The sequence below is a fragment of the Macaca mulatta genome, chromosome 14, assembly GCF_049350105.2.
Source record: "Macaca mulatta isolate MMU2019108-1 chromosome 14, T2T-MMU8v2.0, whole genome shotgun sequence".
Taxonomy (NCBI): domain Eukaryota; kingdom Metazoa; phylum Chordata; class Mammalia; order Primates; family Cercopithecidae; genus Macaca; species Macaca mulatta.
This window is the reverse complement of record NC_133419.1, coordinates 42,703,728-42,726,260: the sequence shown is the minus strand read 5'-3', so window position 1 is coordinate 42,726,260 and position 22,533 is coordinate 42,703,728. Positions and strand designations below refer to the sequence as shown.

General features: G+C 35.0%; 1 protein-coding gene across 6 annotated transcripts in view; it reads left to right on the top strand.

The window, feature by feature from the left end:
• Nucleotides 1-22,533, top strand: part of GAS2 (growth arrest specific 2) — a 144,385-nt gene that overhangs the window by 5,702 nt on the left and 116,150 nt on the right. For 3 of the 6 annotated variants that reach the window (XR_013403188.1, XM_015114619.3, XM_028832580.2), the window contains exons 2-3: nt 2,696-2,860; nt 12,974-13,095. Coding sequence is in view for 4 of the 6 variants with exons in the window: in XM_015114619.3 (XP_014970105.1) it covers nt 2,716-2,860; nt 12,974-13,095 (267 nt within the window). In the remaining 2 variants the exon portion in view is untranslated. Of the gene's footprint in view, nt 1-2,618; nt 2,861-12,973; nt 13,096-22,533 lie in introns of those variants that run through there. The other 3 variants (XR_013403189.1, XM_077960496.1, NM_001257624.1) reach the window with 2 other exon arrangements.

The window sequence follows — 22,533 nt, the reverse complement described above, 5'->3', positions numbered from 1 at the left end:
GTAGCAAAATAAAAATTGCCTAATTTTTCTTATCGTTTTTACTCAATGTTCATCTCTAATTATTAGAAGGTAGTTTGAGTTAGTTTTCTGGCAAAACACAGGACAGAGTACATGAGAAATAAATGTGCCACTGTCAAGGAAAATAAAAACTTCACTGTTTAGAGTTTTGAGGGAAAGGATTGTGTCCTTCTGGCTCATTGAAATTGTTACATGCCATTAGGCTTACTGTAAACTATCCCCTGATAAATTCTTTGCCGGACAATGAGCTTAAGAATCTGAGGTGTCTTCTTGCTTTTGTAGAGCAAAATAGGACTCTGATGCTTAAATGGAAGTTGCAGAGCACATAATAGGGTGTAGGTAAAGTTACTGAACGGCCACATCTCACTTTCAGGAAAGTAGTGGGAGAGATTGTGTCTTGAGAAGAAAGGCATTTTAGAGGTAACCCTTTTAAGATTTCAATTAGTTATTTCAATATATGAATCTTGTGCTCACATGTATTACTTAAATGTTTCTGAGGCTAGCTGGCATATAGGAATCTTAACCAGCTACAGGGAGATGTTTTGTTTTTTCTGGGACTAGACATATATTTTTTTTAACTGGGGCAGAAAATGCTTTAGGTTTTTGGTGTTTAATCACAGAATTTGGAGAAAACTTTAGGACTTTATATGGATAATGTCATTATTAACTATGAAATAATAAAAAGTGGTGATGTTCTGATTCCCGTAATGACAATCTAACAACATATAGCAAAGTATATTAAAAGCAGTTCACATTTATAATGGTTGAATTTATATATATATATATATATATATATATATATATATATATATATATATATAAACATATATGTAATGTTTTCAGAGAAAATTTATGGTATTTTTTTCAAAAAATTACTCAAGAGTAATTTAATTATAAATGAAATTATGCTTTTAAATAGTGTACTTATGATACCTTTTAGGTACTTACTCATACTCCCAACAGTCTTTTCTATCGCTACAGCAAAATATTTGGGAGATGCTCCCACTTTGCATTTTTCTAAACACCAGTGTCTTATTTTTTCTTCAAAGGCAATATTTAAAAGAAATTAACTTATGTTAAGTGAATTAGAGTTTGAGGTTACCTGGAAAGGAATACTATGTAGAGTTTCAAATGATAAAACCAAAAGGAGAATATATAACTTATTGGTAACTTTAAAATGCCATAAATACTGGAATATCGCTGAAAACCCCATGATACCATATAAACATTACTTCTGGCCTATTGTAAATATTTTCATTTTCACTGTCATATAGTCATAATGCATCTGGTTATTTCATAAGCATATTTATATACAGAGTAGAATCCTACATGTTGTTAAACATTATGACTATTATATTAACTGCTTCATTAGTTCTTCTGTAGTCTTACATCCTATAAATAATGCATACAAAAGTGCTATAGTCTGTCTAGGCATGGTGGCTCACGCCTGTAATCCCAGCATTTTGGGAGGCCGAGGTAGGTGTATCACTTGAGGTCAGGAGTTCAAGACCAGCCTGGCCAGGCCAACATGATGAAGCCCCATCTCCACTAAAAAATACAAAACAAACAAACAAATAAACCAAAATGCTATATTCAAGGCCAACTATTTTTCAAATACCTTTTCTACAACCCAAGTGGGGGATTGCACTACTTTACAATATGGTCAGGTTAATGAAAGCATCCTTGTTTTTATAGGTATAAGATATTTAAGTACTTCTACTCCAAAGATAATTTCAAACAAAACCCTGCATGTAAAACAAATACAGTGGAAAGATAAAAAGCAAGAAAGAGAAAGAGATTATTGTAGCGATAGCAGAGGACAAACAAACACCTCTGGCAGCATTTGTTAGAACTATGGTGCAGTTCTTGGGTTATCATCAATATGGGTTCTTAACTATTCCGTTTTGTAAAAATGTGTCATTACAGAAAGGGCAGTGGTCTTGGGAATACGAAGACTCAGGTTCAAGACTAGTTCTGTCATGACCTAGCTATATGATCTTGGTGAAGTCACTTATCCTCTCTCTCTCTTTCTTTTTCTTTTTCTTTCTTTTTTTTTTTTTTTTTGGTTCCTTTGACTGCAAGAGAGAAGTGTAGTAGAGAGTCTTTGGGTATACCTCTTCCCCCGCTTTTTACCCAGTTCTCTAAATTGTGAGTCCATGATTGCTTGGCCGTCTCCAAAAAGGAAGTGATTTGCTTAACATTTTAGGCTACAATATTAAAGGTAATGATCATGTGTTTACAGTGAGTTGTACAAATGCTGTCATTGCTAGTGTTCAGTTCATAAAATTTGGTGAAAATCTATGGTTTTAAATAGTAGCCAAACAATAGGAGCTAACAAACTGGACACTAACATTTTAACATTTTTTTGTGTTTCAATAAGTGGAATTTCTTGCTTAGAAGCTGGCTCTTTCCAAGTATATTGTTTCATACAAACTTGGAGCTTCTTGTTTGATTTTCTATTTGACCTTTGATTACTGCTGTTTTCCTGCTAAGTGGTTGGCCAAAAGTGAGAGGGCCAGTACAGATAAAGCAAATAGTGTTTCATGGGGTTTAATAATTAACAAACTGATCTGTCATCAAAAAACCCATAGATCCAGTTCATTATAATGTCATGATGACAACATTTTAGTGAGAGAAGTCTGTATAAAAAGCAATTGCTCTTTTGTTTCCAAAACAGGTATTACAAGTGGATAAATAATGTGCACTGCTCTGAGCCCAAAGGTACGCAGTGGACCTGGCCTCTCTGATATGCATCAGTATAGCCAATGGCTAGCCAGCAGACATGAAGCTAATTTGCTACCAATGAAAGAAGATCTGGCCTTGTGGTTAACCAATCTATTAGGTAAGGTTATAAGATCTCATTTTGTGATCAAAGATAACAGTTTTTGTTTTATTTTTCCTCCTGTAGTGTCCTTCACCTAAGCATGTGATAGCACCTTGGAAAGAAAGACTTTTACTATTTGGCATTTGCACTGGGGAAACCTGAGGCAGGTGGAAAATTTTAATGAATTTCCCAATGTCTGTCACATTAACTGTGCTTAGTAATTCCAATATGATGCACTCAAATGTGGAAATATGCGGTCAGATTGCTTATTTTATCTATATGCTGGTCTGATTTATTTTTGGCTTTTCTTTCATGCAGCTGACCAATTTGACCTATTCTTTTGACATTGTACACAGGCCACAGTGTCTGTAAAATCTGGCTTCTAAATCTGGATTTCTTTGCCCTACTTTTACAGCACACCTTCTAAAACTGCTGAATACTCAAACTCAGGAACAAAATCATGTATCCTTTTTCCAAATGAGCTGACTGGAATCATCTAACCCTGAACTAAAATTTTTCATTTCCATTTGCTTTTGTTTTTAAGGTCTAGTCTAACAGTACTTTTGCTGACCTCATGCTACCTCCTGGTAAAGATGCCTCTCCTTTTGTTGCTGTTGTGCTTTCATACTCACAGGATAAAATTTCAACTATGTGAAAAATAGAATCACATATTTAAAGGATCATCATATATAGCAACACTATTTCCACCAAGTTTTTTTACAGAGAATGAATTTAATTTAAATGTGAGAAAAAAGATCCCTGTAGACTTTATAAGATACAAGATTTGAGCATTGCGTAAACATAGAACTTGCATGCAGCTTTATCATTTGCAGGGGAGATTTCATCAACACTATTTTATTATTTAAAGAATCTGTCAAGGTAAGGGCTGTTATCCTTATTTTCTAGCTAATGAAACTAAAGAGCTTAGGAAGGTGCACCCCGTCCATCTGAAATTTTAGCAATTTTTGGCAGGGGTTTAGCACATTTTATCAGAGTTTTGCTTTCTCTCCATGGCTCTGGATTTTTGCATGGCTTTTGTATTTATTTATTTTTTAGTCTTTATCCTAGGATTTCTTTATCCTATGTTTCGTTTTTCTTCATGGTGTGCACACAATTTTGGCAACTCTGTAGTCTAACCAAGGCTACTGAATATGGGTATGCAAATTGTACCCTTCACCAGCAAATAGTGAGGTCAGAAAAAGAAGACACTCCCCAGAAAGACCCTTCACGCTGCTATGGAAGTCTCTCCTCCAGAAGGAAGGGGCTACACCTTTCAGCAATCCATTCATGCAGAGGACCTTTTATCTCCATCAAGGAGTGGGGGTTATTTAAGCCTAAGCAGATGGATTTTTCTCTCTCTTCTGTCTTTTTTGGGTTCACTAATGATTGCTATATTAGGAATTAATTATTAAATTTGAGCTATCTGTTTTCCGATGTAGGCAATCACAAGTATGGTAGTATAGAATAAAAGTTAAGAGCACAGGCTCTGGAAATAGACTGCCTGTGTTTGAACCCCAGCTCTGCCACTTGGTAGCAGTGTGATCTTGGGCAAGTTACTTACCTCTCTTGTGCCTCATTTTCCTCATCTGTACAGTGGTAATAACAGTAGTAACTACTTTGTAGGGCTGCTGTGGGAGTGAATGATTAAAATACGTATAGTACTTTGAACAGTATCTGGTCCTAGTAAACACCATACTGTTTTTGTTATTATACTACTTATATAGTTCAGTGAAAATTTGATTTTGTGCATCATTTTTTCATTTTTTTCCAACAAACATTTGAGTGTGCAGCAGCATAAGCATTGGTAAAAACATCGACTCTGGAATAAGAATGCTTCAATTCAAATCTTGGTTTTATCACTTACTATGTGATACTGGGCACGTGTCTTATTGCACTGTGTCTTGGTTATATAATCTATAAAATAAATACCATAATAAAACTGACCTTATGGGATTGTTGGGGGTTTGAATGAGATAATTGCCTTTAGAAGAAGGTATGGCACATAATCAAGCAGTAAATAATAACTATTATGATTATTGTGTTCCAGACAGTCATCTAGGTACTGGAAGATAGTGATTAAGAATAGATGTAGTACCTATTCTTGCAAAGCTTAGAGTAGATTAGCAAAAAAAACACAGTAAATAAGTAATTGAATGTATAATCTATTACTTGTTATAAACACTAAAAGATACAAGTTGCAATTAAAATGTAAATTGAGGTAGGAGTAGGGCAAAGGATCAGAGGGATTGGGAAATCTTCTTTATGGGAATGTATATTTAAACTGAGAACTAAGATTAATAGCTAGCCAGACCAAACATGGGGTAAGAGCCTTTGCAAGGAGGGAAGGGCATGTATTGAGGTAGGAAGGAGCTTGGTACATTGCAAGAAATGAAGCAAGTCTAGTTTCAACAGAAAAGAAATAGAGAGTTTCATGACACATGTTTGGGCTGGATCATATATTACTTTGAAGATCATATTAAGGAGCTTATAATTTACAGTATGATCTATGAGAAACCATTGAGATGTTCTAAACAGAGGAAGAGTGTGATTAATTAGAGTATAGCCTGCTTATAAAGGTATGCTATAATGTCCTATGACTTGTCATCAAAGGCATTTTATTTAGTGAGTGTGGTAATTTACAAGGCAGCTTGATCAGTGTGAGCAGCCCAAGACAGCCTCAAAGAATAGAGAGTCAGTGTTTGTAATGGAAAGATCCTTGGATTAAAAGTCAGGAGACCTGGCTCCTAACTGGGCGTCAGGAGACCTGGCCTCTGGTTCTGGCTCTGCTACTTGGTAGGAAACTTGCCCAAAGTCACTCAGCCATCTTTTCTGGGCTCAGTGTCTTCAACCATAAAATGAAGGGGTTGAAGTAGATGATCTCTAATGTCCTTTCCAGATCCCAAAGTCTGAGTTTTAGGAAATCCATCTCTTGAGACCCAGTTTGGGGTAGTTGAGAGAGTCATCAATATACATAAACAGGGAGGAGATTTACATAAATGAATGACTTTTTTCCTTCAAATTAAGACTTTTTTAATGTTAGTAGTTATAACACAAATGCAATTCATGACTTGTGAAATTTTCTCAGAAAAGGAATCCTAAAAGAATCTCAAGATACAGTAAAGTTTAACCTTTGAATTGACTTCAGTTCATACAAAGTAGACAGATAATAGACTTCAAGTCAATATTCTCATCGCAATTTGATAAGTGGACTAATAACCTGAGATTATTGAAACGTGGTAAAACATTTGGAGGTAGAAAAATGCATTGTGTACTAGAATGGTGATAATAAGGAGGGAAAGAATAAATTTATGGTTATGTTAGAAGATATTTTTCTTACACTTAGGTACATTTAGTACTCACATACTTTGGAAATAGAGCAATTAAAGTATATTTTAAAATAATTTATTATTGGCTGTTTTGTCACTTCAGAAATATTTGCAGATTTTTATTATGCCACTCTTTTTCAAGTCTTGCTTTTTATCTACTTGAAAGAGATACAAAGTAAAAAACATAAAAAGAAAATGTCTTGAAAGTAACTTCAGAATTGATATATCTCCTCTGAATTCCTAACTGAGGTAGAAATTTACATGTTAAATTAAAACTTTTAATTAGATGTTGCTGTTGTGCCATTAGAGTTTACTTGTGGAAAGATTTTTCTCCTGATTTCTAGTATGCTTGTCTAAAATGTAATTTTTTTCCTTTTATGTTTTTCAAAAGGAGTATTAATGATGTTCTAAATTCAGATATTTCTGATCGTACATATAAACTGTCTATTAAAAATATGGTTCCTTAAAGAATACTCCATTTATATTCTGATATTTTGATGGATCAAAATGATTCGATGGAGAAGAAAGTGATTTTATTAGTTCATAAACCAATGTTCATATTCATGTAATGTATATATGTATTATACTGTCATTTCCCAGAAATATACTTACTTAATCAGTAATAATAATAAATATCATTTTAAATTCCTAGGCATAGGATTAAAGCATCAACTGCAAACTTTTAAGCTAACTGAAATTTATATATTAGAATATAAAATACAAGCTGTCTTGTGATGTTAACTAGTTAAAATGAATAAATAGTTTATAGTAGCTGAGATTTATCTAGGGGGTAGCACACATTAATTAACGAGAAGATTATCATGTAATATTTACTGACTATTTACATATCCTTGGATATATCTACTGATCTTATAGAAAATACTCTTTGCAGTCCTAGTATGTTTTTGAATAATGGCTGGCACCACGGAGCAGTTTTGTGACCAACATTCAAAAAAGACAGCAAAACAGTCATGAAGATCTTATCGTCTTTCTTTATAAAAAGTTTCTTCAGCCATTGTTGCCTATTGACATTAAATATACACATTTTATTTTTATTTTAGGTCTTTTGGTATTTTTGCTCATGAACCAAATATTGCTAATCTGTTATTTAACTATGCCCTTAGGGTATATTAGAGCATGAATTGTATATGTAAATAAAGCTTGGGGAAATTTTTAATTGTCATTGTGAGCAAACAGCATGTTATTACATTAACAGTCCTGGATTATGGCAACCACCCATTATTCAAATACATTAGGCATATTCTACTACTTTTATAATTATTGATGGACTTTTGAAGAATATTACTGGCTTGGCTTTGATTATACACTAAAATAAATGTTCTCAAATTGTCTATTTCATATGTATTTTTAATTGAAAATGATGGCTTGCCTTTATTTTCAATTAATATTTGTCTAATGCTGTATAAATTACATGGGAGTGTATTTCAAAGAAAGGATTATAGTTGTTAAACATCAAATAAATTAAAATTGTTCTTAAAGCTTATAGATCTTTAGGATATAGGCATATGTGTTTGGATAATGCAGGGACTTTGAATACATCATCAGATATATTAAAAATCAAGTTATGCTGAATTGATTTTACTTATATTTAGAAAATGCATTGACAGTTGATATCATGGTGATTTTCCCCCTCTCTGAGCTTTGTGCATGCATACAAAATAAAATGCAGTTGTTTTCTACTTAATACAAGCAATATGTAACATTTCATTATTTTCAGTTATTCTTAAAAAATAAAATTTTCAGCATTAAACATTTAAGCACCTATTTATTAGGGTTGCTGCTGTCAAATACAGCTACTATCTAATGAGTTTGGAACAGCTTGCTTTTCTTTTTTCTTGTGGCCCTTTTGCCAGATACTTATTCTGCAGGGTTCTCATATTCTTGGTATAGCCAACAAAAATTCCGTAGGACAGGTGGTATCTTGTGTTAGTTCAAAAGCTTACAGAATCACCTTCATGTTCACAAGTTGACACCTTTCAGAGCAGTTATCCTAATTTTGTATGTGATTTGTGCAGCAGAACCAGCTTTATATTTTTTGATGTAAATTCAGGGTAGACACTTGAAAATTAGTGTGAAGCAAGTGCTGGTCTAGGGATTTTGCATATAATGAACTGTTTCCTATCTTACAACCTTGAAACTGTAGACAGCATATGAACCACTTTGAATTCTCCAGTTAGAAAAATATATTTGTATTGAGAGGTACAGTGGGGATGAAAATAGAATTTGATAGTATCTGGATCATCTTTAGGGATTAAAAATATACCAACTTTCTTCTTCAGTGAATCATGCCAAGTACCAGAACTTGCCTGAATGATATTGTTAGCCATTCTCCAACCTACAAGGTGGATTGCGATTCATTTTTCAGCACCACAATCTTCAACCCCAAGCTTTTATTTTTTTCTCTTTTTTTCCTAAAGAGGTTTCTGTGGTGTTTCTACATAGAAAAAGACAACTGCAAGAGGGATAATTCATTGTCATGGAAAATAGTCATTTGTGTATTCAGCAAATATTTAAGTAGTCAAGCATAGTGGCTAAAAGCATAAACTCTGAACCTAAATTGCCAAAGAGCCAAGTTCCTCTGCCCGCGAATTAGTTGACCTGAGGCAGGTTACTTAATCTATACATCTGTTTCATCATCTGTAAAATGGATATATAGTAGCACCCACTTCACAGTTTTCTTGAGAAGATTAAATGCATTAATTCATGTAAAATGCTTAGAACAGTACTTGACATATAATAATAACTCAACTGTTAAATATTATTATTAGAATTCTTTAGAAATTTAATACTGCTAATTTATTGGGAAGAAAACATTCTTTCTCAGCAACTTAGAAGATTAAAAGGATTATTTTTTTCCAGGTGGCCCCAGTCTAAAACACTTTATAGACTGATATGTAAATCTTTACAAAAGTTATGGCAAACATATTTCTGGGAGGAATACACTGATGTGTATGTGTGTGCATGTTGATTATAGTTGCCTGGCAAAAGATTTCAGGCAGATGTTTATATCCCACCTTTGAGCTATAATGTTTTAACAGAAAGCGACTAGCCACAACATTTAATCAAATTTCCTGATTTTGATCTACTGGCAAGTTGTCATTCTTGACTAAATTAATCATGTGAAGATTAAATATCACAATTATAAATTCAGGAAGCAAAACTATTACTTCTAGACTAGGATACGCTAGATTAATGTTCAAACCAATGGCTTTATGGACCAGCACTGGTCAGGACTTTAACATACTTTAATTGTATCTATTTATTGTTCTTTCTTTCCCTGCAAACACCAACCAAAATGAAATGCTAGGGTTAGGGAAGAAATGATTTTCTGGTGCTAAAATCACACTGTTTCCAGTACGTGTAGTCTGATGTGTTAAACCAGGTGCACAATTTAAATTACAGAAGATCCGATTCTGTTTAACAGAGATATTTACCTATGTATGACTTTTACTTGAGAAATTGTAATTATTTCTACATAGCCCGTTCTTAAGAATTTGCCATAGATAAATTCAACTACTTTTATATTGTATTGTTTTTTGAAAAAAATACTGTTGATATTATTAATATTAATGCAATAAAGAACTAGATAATATATCATCCCCATATAAAGATTACAACTGATTTCTTACAATCACACAGTGGTTGTAATCATAAAGTATATATTTAATAATTTTTAATCATTGGAAGGAAAATATGTTACACATGAAGTTATTTATAAAAGTCTCAGACTTGTATTTTTTCTTCATTTGAGGCAGTACATTTCAACTATAAAGTATGTAATAGTCTGTTTTAGCCAAAAAAAACTCACCTTTCAGAGCTATAAAATGTACAGAATTGAAAGCTGACACCTAATATATTTTTCATTAGATACAGATGTTCAATGTAAAATTCTTTTTACAAGTATTCATGAAAAACAGGATAACTAAAAAGATATAATGCATAAAAAGTAAAAATCGTACCTTTTGGTAAATTGTTAATGGGTTTTTAATGAAAGCAATTTTTTTCTTTTTATGATTTATGTGTTCTTTTAAGTATATTGTAAACATCTTATAACTTAAAATTATGAATAGAATCTTCAAATTGCCATAGAATTTAATGAAATAAAAATATATAAAGATCTATTAAAAATGGAAAGTCTTGCAAGTAATGTGTAAAGAAATAATTCAACAATTTAAAGTTTATCTTCTTTATCTTAAAATTTAAATTTATTTGAATAACACTATAATTAAGAAAATTATTGCTAATATTTACTTTCTGTAATTTTGTGAAATAATTTTGTTATTATTAAAAAATGCAGCCTGGCGTGGCAGCTCATGCCTGTAATCCCAGCACTTTGGGAGGCTGAGGTGGGCAGATCACTAGGTCAAGAAATCGAGACCATTGGAGCTAACATGGTGAAACCCTGTCTCTACTAAAAATACAAAAATTAGCTGGGCATGGTGGCATATGCCTGTAGTCCCAGCTACTTGGGAGGTAGAGGTTGCAGTGAGCCGAGATCATGCCACTGCACTCCAGCCTAGCAATAGATTTCGGCAATAAAGCTGAGATTGTGCCACTGCACTCCAGTCTGTGGCTAGTCACTTTCTGTTGAAAAAAAAAAAAAAAAAGAAAAGGAAAATGAAGGCCAATATGATGAATACACAATACACATTCTGTTATGCTGGCTTTTTGTATTTTGGCATGCTACTTTCATTTCTGAACGGAGCTGCACACAGTTTTGAAATGAAAGTTCTGCACAGGCTACCTGTGTGGTGAATATTTAAAGCTACTGATGTTTTTCCACCTGCAGAAGTCATTATTCTAATTGGGGGCCAAAATATGAACTACCCAGTAGGGGAAAAAGGACATTTGTTTAAAAAGTAATTCTTTGTCCCTAAGACTGCCCCCCAAAATGGAAAAAAAAAATCATTTTAAGCAGATGTTTCTTGAAATTCAAATATATTAGATATTGTGAGTTTAACTTAAATGGTAAATGGTTCATCTGTTGTTCCAGCCGGATTTTATTTATTTATTTATTCATGAGACAGAGTCTTACTCTATCGCCCAGGCTGGGGTGCAGTGGTGTGATCTCTGCTCACTGCAACTTCCGCCTCCCAGATTCAAGCCATTCTCCTGCCTCATCCTCCCAAGTAGCTGGGATTACAGGCGTGCGCCACCATACCTGGCTAATTTTTGTACTTTTAGTAGAGGCAGGGTTTCACCTAGTTAGCCAGGTTGGTCTTGAACTCCTGATCTCAGGTGATCTGCCCACCTTGGCCTCCCAAAGTGCTGGGATTACAGGCATGAGCCACCATGCCAGGCCGCATTTTCAAATAATAAGAAAATTATTTCACAAAATTACAGAAAGTAAATATTATAAATAATGTAAGTAGTTTTCATATTCCAGGTAAAGGAGAAAATTAGGGATTGTGCAATAAAGGTGTCTGGAGAATGCCTCAGTGAGGACGGTGTTTAGCAATCTTAATTTTAGCAGTGAGCATGGTATGTATTGGAGAGAGAAGCTGAGGACAGAAAGAATAGCCATTGTTCTTGTTGCTAGAGGTTTAAGTATCACATTATGAAGATTTTTATTAAGGTTATGGCGTGAGAAATAGAAGGAAGCTTGAATCTGTAGGACTTCTGACTAATAATTTACAGAAACATAAGGCAGGAAAACGGATTATTCTGAAATTTAGATTAATAGGAAACAAAAAAAGGAGAGGGCTTTGAGAAAGATATGATTTGAAAGAGTATATAAGAAAGCAGTGCAGTAGCAGGATCTCAGCTCACTGCAGCCTCTGCCTCCCAGACCCAAGCCATCCTCCCACCTCAGCCTCCCAAGTAGCTGGGACTGCAGGCATGCACCACCATGACTGGCTAATTTTTGTGTTTTTGTAGAAATGGGGTTTCACCATGTTGCCCCATGGCTGGTCTGTAACTCATGAGCTCAAGTGATCCACCTACCTCGGCCTTCCAAAATTCTGGGATTACAGGCCTGAGCTACTGTGCCCAGCCTACCTGTGTTATTTTAATCAGGAAAACCATTTCAATAGAATCTAGAGATATGGTTTTATATATTGGCCATGTTATTAAAGTTCCCAGTGGTGGTTTTTAAAAATATATACATGGCTCTATTTTAAATTAAAGAAAATTGATCTGGCTGGGTGCATCCCAGATTACATGACTGTAATCCCAGTACTTTTGGAGGCTGAGGCTGGAGGATTGTTTGAGCCCCCAGAGTCTGAAACTGCAGTGAGCTATGATCCTGCCACTGCACTCCAGATTGGGTGATAGAGTACAATCCTGTTGAGAGAGAGAGAGACCTACGTTGTTCTTGTAGTCAGACATACACCTAACAAAAAATACTTGTTCTGCATTATGTCCTGCCTTATGGGTCAAAGTAATTTAATGGGCCATTGAGGATGAGAATGGAATGATTAATGGAGGCCAAATTGTGAAATCACTGGTAAAGCTGGTTCTTTGAGTTTTGTTGATTAGTTTTCATTCCCCCTGATTACTAAATGATGGAATTCTTTTACCCAGGATATCATTTTGCCACCTTTAATATGAAATAAAACTTTTATGCAGTTAGCACTATGTTATGAAAATATTAAATGCTGAAATTCTTGCAACCAACGGAAGATAGAAAATTCCAAAGAAATGACTATTTCTGGTAAGCTCCTATCCCAGATACGTAACTCAGCTAGAATAGCAATTTTAGTAATAAGATTGTGTCAAATATTTTATTTAGTGTGAATCTGACATTTTGATTTTCTTTTTATAATGCTGCTTTTTGTCATTTCAGGGAAGGAGATTACAGCAGAAACTTTTATGGAGAAGTTGGACAATGGTGCCTTGCTCTGTCAACTTGCAGAAACTGTGCAGGAGAAATTCAAGGAGAGCATGGATGTTAACAAGCCCACAAAGGTAAAAGATCCCAATGCAAAAATCACTCTTAGGTGGTAGATTACATTTATAATTGCTTATAAATTGAATGTAATTAAAAATTTATTGTGAACAGATGCATCAAGGTCTATACTAACAACAAAGTACAGAGGGTTCTTTTTAATTAGGTAATGTGTTATTTGCACTCTAATTACATAAATTGCATAATCCTTTTGGTGAATCTAATTAAATAAAAGCTTATGAAAAATGATGGTATTAAAAGAGTGTTGTATATAAACTCAATGAATCTAAAGTATTGACCAAAATCTTAGCAGAGAAATAATTGTGTCATTAGGCAATGCACAAATCTAGCCAAGAAAGATTTACTGAATAGATCTTTGTTTTCAAAAATATTATGGCAGAATACTAGATCAAAATTTCTGGACTGTAATTTTTTGTTTATTCTAAATAATAGTACCATTGAACTAAGTAAATTTGGACAAATTATATATTTTATTTCTAACTACTCAGATTTCTTTTCTCCACATTAATTCTAATATTCTTTTCTAGTGATTATAAACACTTGATGAAAGTATGGTGTTTGACTTTTTTGAAGAAAACAAGAGAGATTGTACTTAATTTTTAATAGAGAATGAAAAGAGATATAAAAAATATTAAAATAATGTTGACTAGGCATGGTGGCTCATGCATGTAATCCCAGTACTTTGCTTTGGGAGGCTGAGGTGGGCAGATTACGTGAGATCAGGAGTTTGAGACCAGTCTGGCAAACCTGGCCAAAACCCATCTCTACTAAAATAAATAAATAAATACATAAAAAATAAATTAAAATAATTTAGCCCAGCACCATGACACATGTCTATAATCCCAGCGACGCAGGAGGCTGAGGCAGGAGAATTGCTTGAACCCAGGAAGTAGAGGTTGTGGTGAGTAGAGATCACACCATTGCACTCCAGCCTGAGTGACAGAATAAGACTCTATCTAAAAAAAATAAAAATAAAAAAATAAAAATAAAAATGTTGAAGACAACTTACTACAGAAAGCAACTGTTAAGGCTTTTGTGCAACTCTGACAGAAAAAATAAAAGGGGTGTGTGTGTTTGTGTGTGTGTGTGTGTATATGTGTGTATTGCCACTGAATTTATTTTTTAGATATTTTCTATTACTCTGTATTGTATAATATACAAAACCTTCCTCTATTTTTTTAAATCTTAAAAGCAGCTCTGTGAAGGTATTAATTAATTAAGTGGCTCCCAAACTTTGCTGCACATTGGAATTACCTGAGCATCTTTAAGAAAAATGCTGAGAGCTGGGCTGGATGTGATGGTTCATGACTGTAATCTCAGCAGTTTGTGGGGGTCAAGGCAGGCAGATTGCTTGAGCTCGGGAGTTCAAGATCAGCCTAGGCAACATGATGAAACACCATCTGTAAGAAAAACACAAAAAAACTAGCAGGGAATGGTGGTGGGTTCCTGTAGTCCCAGCTATTTGGGAAGCTGAGACGTCAGGTTCACTTGAGTCCAGGAGGTTGAAGTGGCAGTGAGCCGAGATCACAACACTGCACTCCAGCCTGGGAGACAAAGTGAGACCCTTTCTCAAAAATAAGAATAAAATAAAATAATACCGAGACCTGGATCCCATGCCTTAACATTCTGATTTAATCCCATAGGGTGAAACCTGGGCACTGGAATTTTTAAAAAGCACCCCAGGTGATTCTAATGCGCAGCAAAGTTTGGTAACCATGAATTTCTTTTAATTTTCTCCTTGATTGGATGGTTGAAGACTCTAAGTAATTTGTACAAGATTGGCTAGTAAATGACCAATCATGAAGCTGATACAGACAACTTTGCAAGTTTAATGCTGTCTCATTTTGGTTCATTATGGGTAGCCCAGGAATGAGGAGACTGTTTATGAAAATGCTTTGTGTCAAGCTTAATGTTAGGACACCAATTTTTCTTCTGCTCTCATTTCCATCGTGATGTAACTGGCCTCTACATCAGCTACTGATGAGAAAATATAATGCCAATAAGAGGACAATTTGTATAGAAGGTTTACTGTAAAGCAATGAACAGAGGGAAATAAGCTGTGGTGCCCAGACATTTGAAAGCATTACCTTCACATTACGAGGTTCCTGAAACCTGTATTGCTTGTTTTTGAGGATGGAGAGCCCAATGCCTCAGTGTTAAGAATCCTTGAATCCTCCAGAGTAATAAAGATTAACCAACTCTATTAAGGCCATTGTGCAGTTTTCTGGTTTTGCTTTGTTTGTAAGTCTTTGCTTTTTTAAAACAGAAGCAAAGATTCCCAAATAGATTTGCAATTGTAAGACTCAAATGTAAGATAACCCTAAAGCATTAGCCTATAGGTCAAAGGCTTTGACATTAAGTGCATTTTGCTTGGGTTCTAGTTTTATTTATTCATTGGACATGTCTGAGCCATAGTTTCCTTATCTGTGAAATAGGAGTAATACTTACGCATGCATACCTTCCATAGAGCATTGCACAAAATAGGACTCTTGATAAAATCTCTTTTTCCTATGTGAAAAGTAAGAGACCCTCATAAGAATTTTCGATTAACTATAAGAAAATAAATATTTTATAGTCTATGGCCATACCACCCTGAACATGCCCGATCTCATGTGATCTCGGGAACTAAGCAAGATCGGGCCTGGTTAGTACTTGGAAGGGAGAAAATAAATGCTTTATAACTGTTTGTATTTAGCATGAGAGTTGCTATGTGCAGATATGTATACATTTGCCCCAATCTCCATGATAATATGTAATATTGAGGATATTTACGGATCGAAAGTTATGTAACTACTTTCCTTTTAAACATTTATTTCAATATTATAATTTTTATAATAAAACTATAAAACATAAAGAAACAAAAGAATATTTTTCAGTTAGTAGTAGAACTGCAGCAAATTATTAAACTTGAAATAGTTCTGTGAACCTAGGCAATTTTGTTTGACTGAATATGAAGCTAAATTTTTTTTCAGATTGTGATAAAGGTTTTAGTATAAAACCTTAAATGTGTTACTTGAACAAGTGCAGGTTTAAAAATACTTATTGTCATCTCACCAAAAAATCACGTGCACCTGTGGGTTCATAGCAGCACTATTCACTATAGCAAAGACATGAAATCAACCTAGATGCTCATCAACGGTGGACTGGATAAAGAAAATATGGTCCCTGTATACCACGAATACCATGCAGCCATAAGAAACCAAAATCATGTCCTTTACAGAAACATGGAGGCAGCTGAAGGCCATTATCTTAAGCAGGTTAATGCAGGAACAGAACCAAACACCACATGGTCTCACGTATAAGTGGGAGCCAAATACTGAATACACATGGACACAAAGAGGAGAACAAAAGACACTGGGGCCTACTTGAGCAGGAAGGGCGGGAAGAGGGTGAAGGTCAAAAAACTACCTATTGGGTTCTATGCTCACTATCTGGGTGATGAAATCGTTTGTATACCCAACCTCAACAAGGTGCAATTTACCCATGTAACAATCCTGCACATGTCTCCCCTCTGAACCTAAAATAAAAGTTGAAAAAAAATACCAGTTATGACCTCACTTTCACTGCTCAATACATCAAATTTGATCTGAAGTAAAAGTTGACATAGTTGCTCTTGACTGAATTGCCTTCTGTGTTCTTAGCAGCATTTATATATTCACAACTGACCGCCAGTAATATGCAGCTTAAATCAATAATAATTTGTGCCTTACCATATGAAAAGTGCAAAGATCACTACATTTTCTTTTCTGCCTTTTATAGTAAAATTTTAAAAGATGAAAAGCCAAAACGTTAGTATGTATATCTTCATGGCTACTGTTGTTCATAAAATACTTCTGTTGAACTCAAGATTTTCAGTTCATTTTTGGTCTAGAAACAAACAAACAAAAAGTTATGAGATTGTAAGCATGTTGATATTATTAAATCTAAATACAAATTTAAATAATAACGGATTCACTACAACCCAGGTAATTAGGATTACAGTGAATATTTCCCATGAGAAAAAATGAGGCTTTAAAATTGAGTTTAAATAGTCTGGAGGTTACAATATTAAGTCTGCTTTTACATGTGTTTATACTCATGTGTTCATGTATGGTTTGTACAGAATTATTTCTCATTTTGGCATTTTGAAGTTCCAAAAAAATGGTGGCAAAAATAGATGCATTAGTCAATACATTCTCTGAATTAGTGAAACTGTGCATAGGGAGATGTTGAAACAGAATTACTTTTAAAAAATTGACAACGGGCCGGGCGCGGTGGCTCACGCCTGTAATCCCAGCACTTTGGGAGGCCGAGACGGGCGGATCACGAGGTCAGGAGATCGAGACCATCCTGGCTAACACGGTGAAACCCCGTCTCTACTAAAAAATACAAAAAACTAGCCGGGCGAGGTGGCGGGCGCCTGTAGTCCCAGCTGCTCGGGAGGCTGAGGCAGGAGAATGGCGTGAACCTGGGGGGCGGAGCTTGCAGTGAGCTGAGATCCGGCCACTGCACTCCAGCCTGGGCGACAGAGCGAGACTCCGTCTCAAAAAAAAAAAAAAAAAAAAAAAAAAAAAAAAAAAAAATTGACAACGAACTTGCTCCCATCCAAAGCCATGCCACAGGAAGCTCTCTGTAATTTTTTTTCTAGCAGCTTTAATCTTATCTCCTCATTTTCATAGCAATATTTTTTACTTTTCCTGGTTGATAGTTAATTTGGAGATTTTACAGCTGTGTAAACAAATTTGAACGAGTAAGTTATGCCTGGTATGTGTGAAGTATGTCTGTATTAAGGATGATTTAAATGCTCTTAAATCTGAAAGTAAATTTTAATAAATGTTAGTTCACATATTTAATATTTTAGATATAAATCCATGACTCTTTTATATCCAGCTTTGCTTTGATAAAATACTCTGAATGGAAACAATTCTGTCCTATGATTCTTTCTTGCAAACATCAATAGATCAATTTAAAAATAGCTTCTTTGTGTGTGTGAGCTCTAAGTAGTTAATCTTAGCTTTCGTGTAGTGGGCCGTTTTCTAACTCTGCATGAGAGCAATGCAGAGACTTCGCAGAGTTGGGCAGTAGATGGGTGGAAACATTTGAGACCAGTGTGCAGCCGTTTAATGTGTAATTTTATTTAATTCATTTATAGGTAGTATAATATAAATTCACTGTAATTATAAATCTCAATATTTCTGGAGTTGAGAATGTTTAAAGACAAAAATATAAATGAAACGAATCTTTGCAGTATCGTTTTAGGATGAGAAAACCAAACCAAATGGCAAGTTTAAGGCTAAGTTTTATGCCTTTTGGCTCTCAGCTACCTGATCCAATTGGCATCTCTAATCAAGACAGGGGAATTGTTACATTTATGCATGAACTTTCTTTTCCTGGTGCAAATAGTGTTCCACAGTACAAACCCCTTCCTATTGTATATTTGCTCTCTCTTTTTTGTTTTCCCCCCCACCAATCACAAGTTTGCTGATTGATGCAAAAGACTCTCTCAACCAAGGGGCATCAGTGTAGGGCAAGACATTCAAAAGGTTTAACCTTTCTTTTTCTACTAATTTTCCTTTGCATTTGTCTCGTTTGAGTCTCTTCTTCAGACATCAGAGTTTCTCTGGGTTCAGAGCTTCCTCTGACTTCAAAGAACCCTGGGTGGTTAGATCAAGTTTGAAGCAGATGAAGGAGGGGGGAAAAAAGAAGTTCTGTTACCTAGTAGAATGCTACATTATGCTCCAAGGAAGGAACTGAACATTAACCGTCTAAATGTAGAATCCAGTCCTTGTTCAGGAGAAAGAACATCCTGCAGATAGAATAGCTGCAAGCATTTGCCCATCAAGAGTACTTGGTTCCTTGAGCTGCAAGATAACAATACCTCAGGATGTTGTTTTGTGCCCTCCGGGAATTAAATAAGACATAAAGATTAGAGATTTTCTTCTCAGAAAAATCAGTAGCACTTTGTGTTCAGAGAACATCTTATCAAGATTTAATTCTGAGAAATCCAGATATTTGTGTTTACTGCTGATCACTCTGGCAGAACAAGAAAGTATGGTAGATGCAATAAAAGGTTTTGTATGAAAAAGAAAATAAAATCTCAGCTGTGATTATTCTGGAGTCATTCGTTGCTGGCTATACAGCTAAATGATTTTATATCCCTTAAAAATTTATTTTTCTAAATTGCAAACATAATGCTAGAATTAAACAGAATATATTATGATGACATGGGAAGAATATAGGTGGAATGATGAGGAAAGAAATAATTTTTTATAGGTATGTTGCTACCAGAGACTAAAGGAAAAAGAAAGTTAGTGGTAAAGACCAGTTCCTCAGGATTTGTAAAATATAGGTAAAATATATTTAAGCTTTAAATACACTGAATTTTTAAAATTTTTTATTTACTTTGTAATTGCTTCCTCAGGTTGAATTATTTCTCAGTATAAAATTAAATCCCCCTGTCACTATTTTTCTAAGTCTGACCAAATAGCCAAATTATTCACCTCCAAATGAAAGACAATGAAATGTCTTGCTTAATTTTTTTTTTCTTTTCCCCGAGAGTGTTTCTGTTCTATACCATCTTCCAGAGATATGCCTAAATGGGGTTTCAATGCCATATCATTACATGTTGGTATATCATATAGAATAAAAAGAATAGTACGTAAAGGAACTTGACTTTTATTTTTCAGATAAAACTGGTCACAGGAGACTTGATACGGGCTACATTTGCAGTTGGCGGGGGGCACGGAAAGCAGTAATGTGAAAAAGTGGGCAAGATAGGGAATGAGTGATGTGCCTATAGAACTTATTTAGATCTTAATGTCTAATTGAGCCCATCCCATACATGGCACTTGAACTTGTAAACCCAGAAAATCGGAGACAAGTCTCAGTTCACTTAGAAAGTTTATTTTGCCAAGATTGAGGACGTGCACCCATGATACAGCCTCAGGAAGTCCTGATGACGTGTGCCCAAGGTAGTCGGGGCACAGCTTACTTTTATACATTTTACGGAGACATGAGACATCCATCAATATATGTAAGAAGTACATTGGTTTGGTCTGGAAAGGCAGGACAACTTGAGGCAGAGGCAGAAAGACACGAAGTGGGGAGGATGCTCCAGGTCACCAACAGATGAGAGACAAACAGCTGCATTCTTTTGAGTTTCTGATTAACCTTTCCAAAGGAGGCAATAAGAAATCCCATTTATCTGAGTGACCAGAGGTATAACTTTGAATAGAATGGGAGACACGATTGCCCTAAGCACTTTCCAGCTTGAGTTTTCCTTTTAGCTTAGTGATTTTGGGGGCCCAAGATATTTTCTTTTCACATATTCAATGATAAAGTAGTGCTGGGCACAATAAAAAATATGGCCCAGTAGATCACATGGCAATAAGTTCATCATAAACAGTTAATGTTTCGTGATTACTGGTTCCCATGGTAGAAATTCAGTCTCCATCAGACAACAAGAACAAGCGAGGAACATTTGAATCGTGCCCTTCCTAAAACGGCAATGTTCCTACCTGGCCCCTACTACTAGACCCAGAAACTTTGTTTAGTTGGCAGAACCCCCTTTCTGCATTTTCATGAGATTTATTCTCTACCCTCCAGAATGTGTGTATTTTATGAAACCGTCTGGTTTGCCTACTATTCTTGCTTTCCAGTATCAAATCTCCAATGACAAATATCATAAAATAGTAGAGGAGCTTGATGACCTGTGATGTTGAAATATCCATGGTCCCTGTCGGTTATGTCACAAGGCTGGAGATGGTGTATAGGATAGTAAGAGTTCTATTGTTACTGTCAAACATATGCAAACTGATTCTGGAATTTTCTACTCATTAGAATAAAGAAAGTTGCATTCTCCAAACCAAGAGATGAATGTCAAGAACCAGGATATTGAGTGATACACTTCATTGAAAAGAGCACATCTGTAACAGCGATTCTGATTAAATATGTTACTTCATTGTAATCTCCCTGCTGTTTCCAAGTCATATCAATCTTTTTTTTTACTGATTTTCATTGAGAGGTGGTAGAAATCACTTTTTATTTTTTTGCAATATTCAGGTCATTAATAATTGCATGAATCTCTGGCTTCTTAAATAGGTGTGCTTTTTTTATTTGATCTTTTTACCACAAAAGAACTTATTCCATGTGTCAAAGATAAAAATTAGGACAATTGTTGAGAATATCCATGTAAATTATGCACTCAGGAAAAACTATAAAAATAACATCGAATGTTTGCAAAGGTGTACTAGTCATAGTATAAAGTAGGTTTAGGTAAAAATTCTCACTGTGACCTGATTCCCCACAAAGCATTTCCCCTTTCTGAATGCATAGTAAACAGATCAGGTCCCTTTGGAGATTAGAAGGAAGCTTTACATAAAGACTTGAGATCATTACTGCCTTCATTCAGTGAGCTCTGGATCTATAATTTGGCTCCAGTCTGGGAATTGGGCAATCAGAAGATTCTCTCATATTGTTGCTCTTTTTGTTATACAAAGAAAACCAAATATTGCATGTTCTCACTTATAAGTGGGATCTAAATGATGAGAACCCATGGGCACACAGGGAAACATCACACACTGGGGCCTTTCAGAGGGTGGAGGGTAGGAGGAGGGAGAGGATCAGGAAAAATAACTAATGGGTGCTAGGCTTAATACCTGGGTGATTAAATAATCTATACAACAAACCCTCTGACACAAGTTTACCTATGTAACAAACCTGCCCTTATACCCCTGAACTTAAAATAAAAATTAAAAAAAAAAAAAACAAAAAACAAGAATTTAGGGAGCTGACTTTCAATTTACTTCCCAAGGCCCCATGATTAATAAACCATAATCAGATTTCCTGTGCTTTAGGTCATTCTAGGAGATCTGATTGGCCTCTCCAGATTGTGTTCTATCCACCATATCTATTTTGCCTCTGGAAATTAAGTGCCAACACGTGTTACTGCTACCCTGAGAATTTCCATTCACACTAAAATGAGGAAGCTTATTTCAACAACAGCTCCTAAGACTTTCTGAAGAGTAATGTCACCTTAAAATTTTTGAAGCTTTCTTCATCAACTTATTCTTCATCCTTTAGTGGAAAATAGAGCCTCTTGGGCCTCACTGAGTGGCATAGTGAAAAGTATGCTTATGTGAGGTATTCACTATAGGTTGAATGGAATGTGGAATTTTTTCTTCAAGTTCTTAATTCCTTTATCTATATCATACCAAGTGATTCCTGGCCTTTTTGTGTCATTTAATGTAAGCAATTGTTAAATCTACCTGTGTATTAGCAAATCTAGCAAACTTTAATAGGGTCATTTCATGCTAGCCTATTGAATTGGGGACATCTTTTTAGTCCAGTATGAGTAAATTAATTTTGCTGATTCTAAAATTACATTCTGCTCTCCTCAGACTAATGCCCTCAAAATTTATTGCAAAGACAGCAAAAAGAAAAAAAAAAGAAAAAGAAAA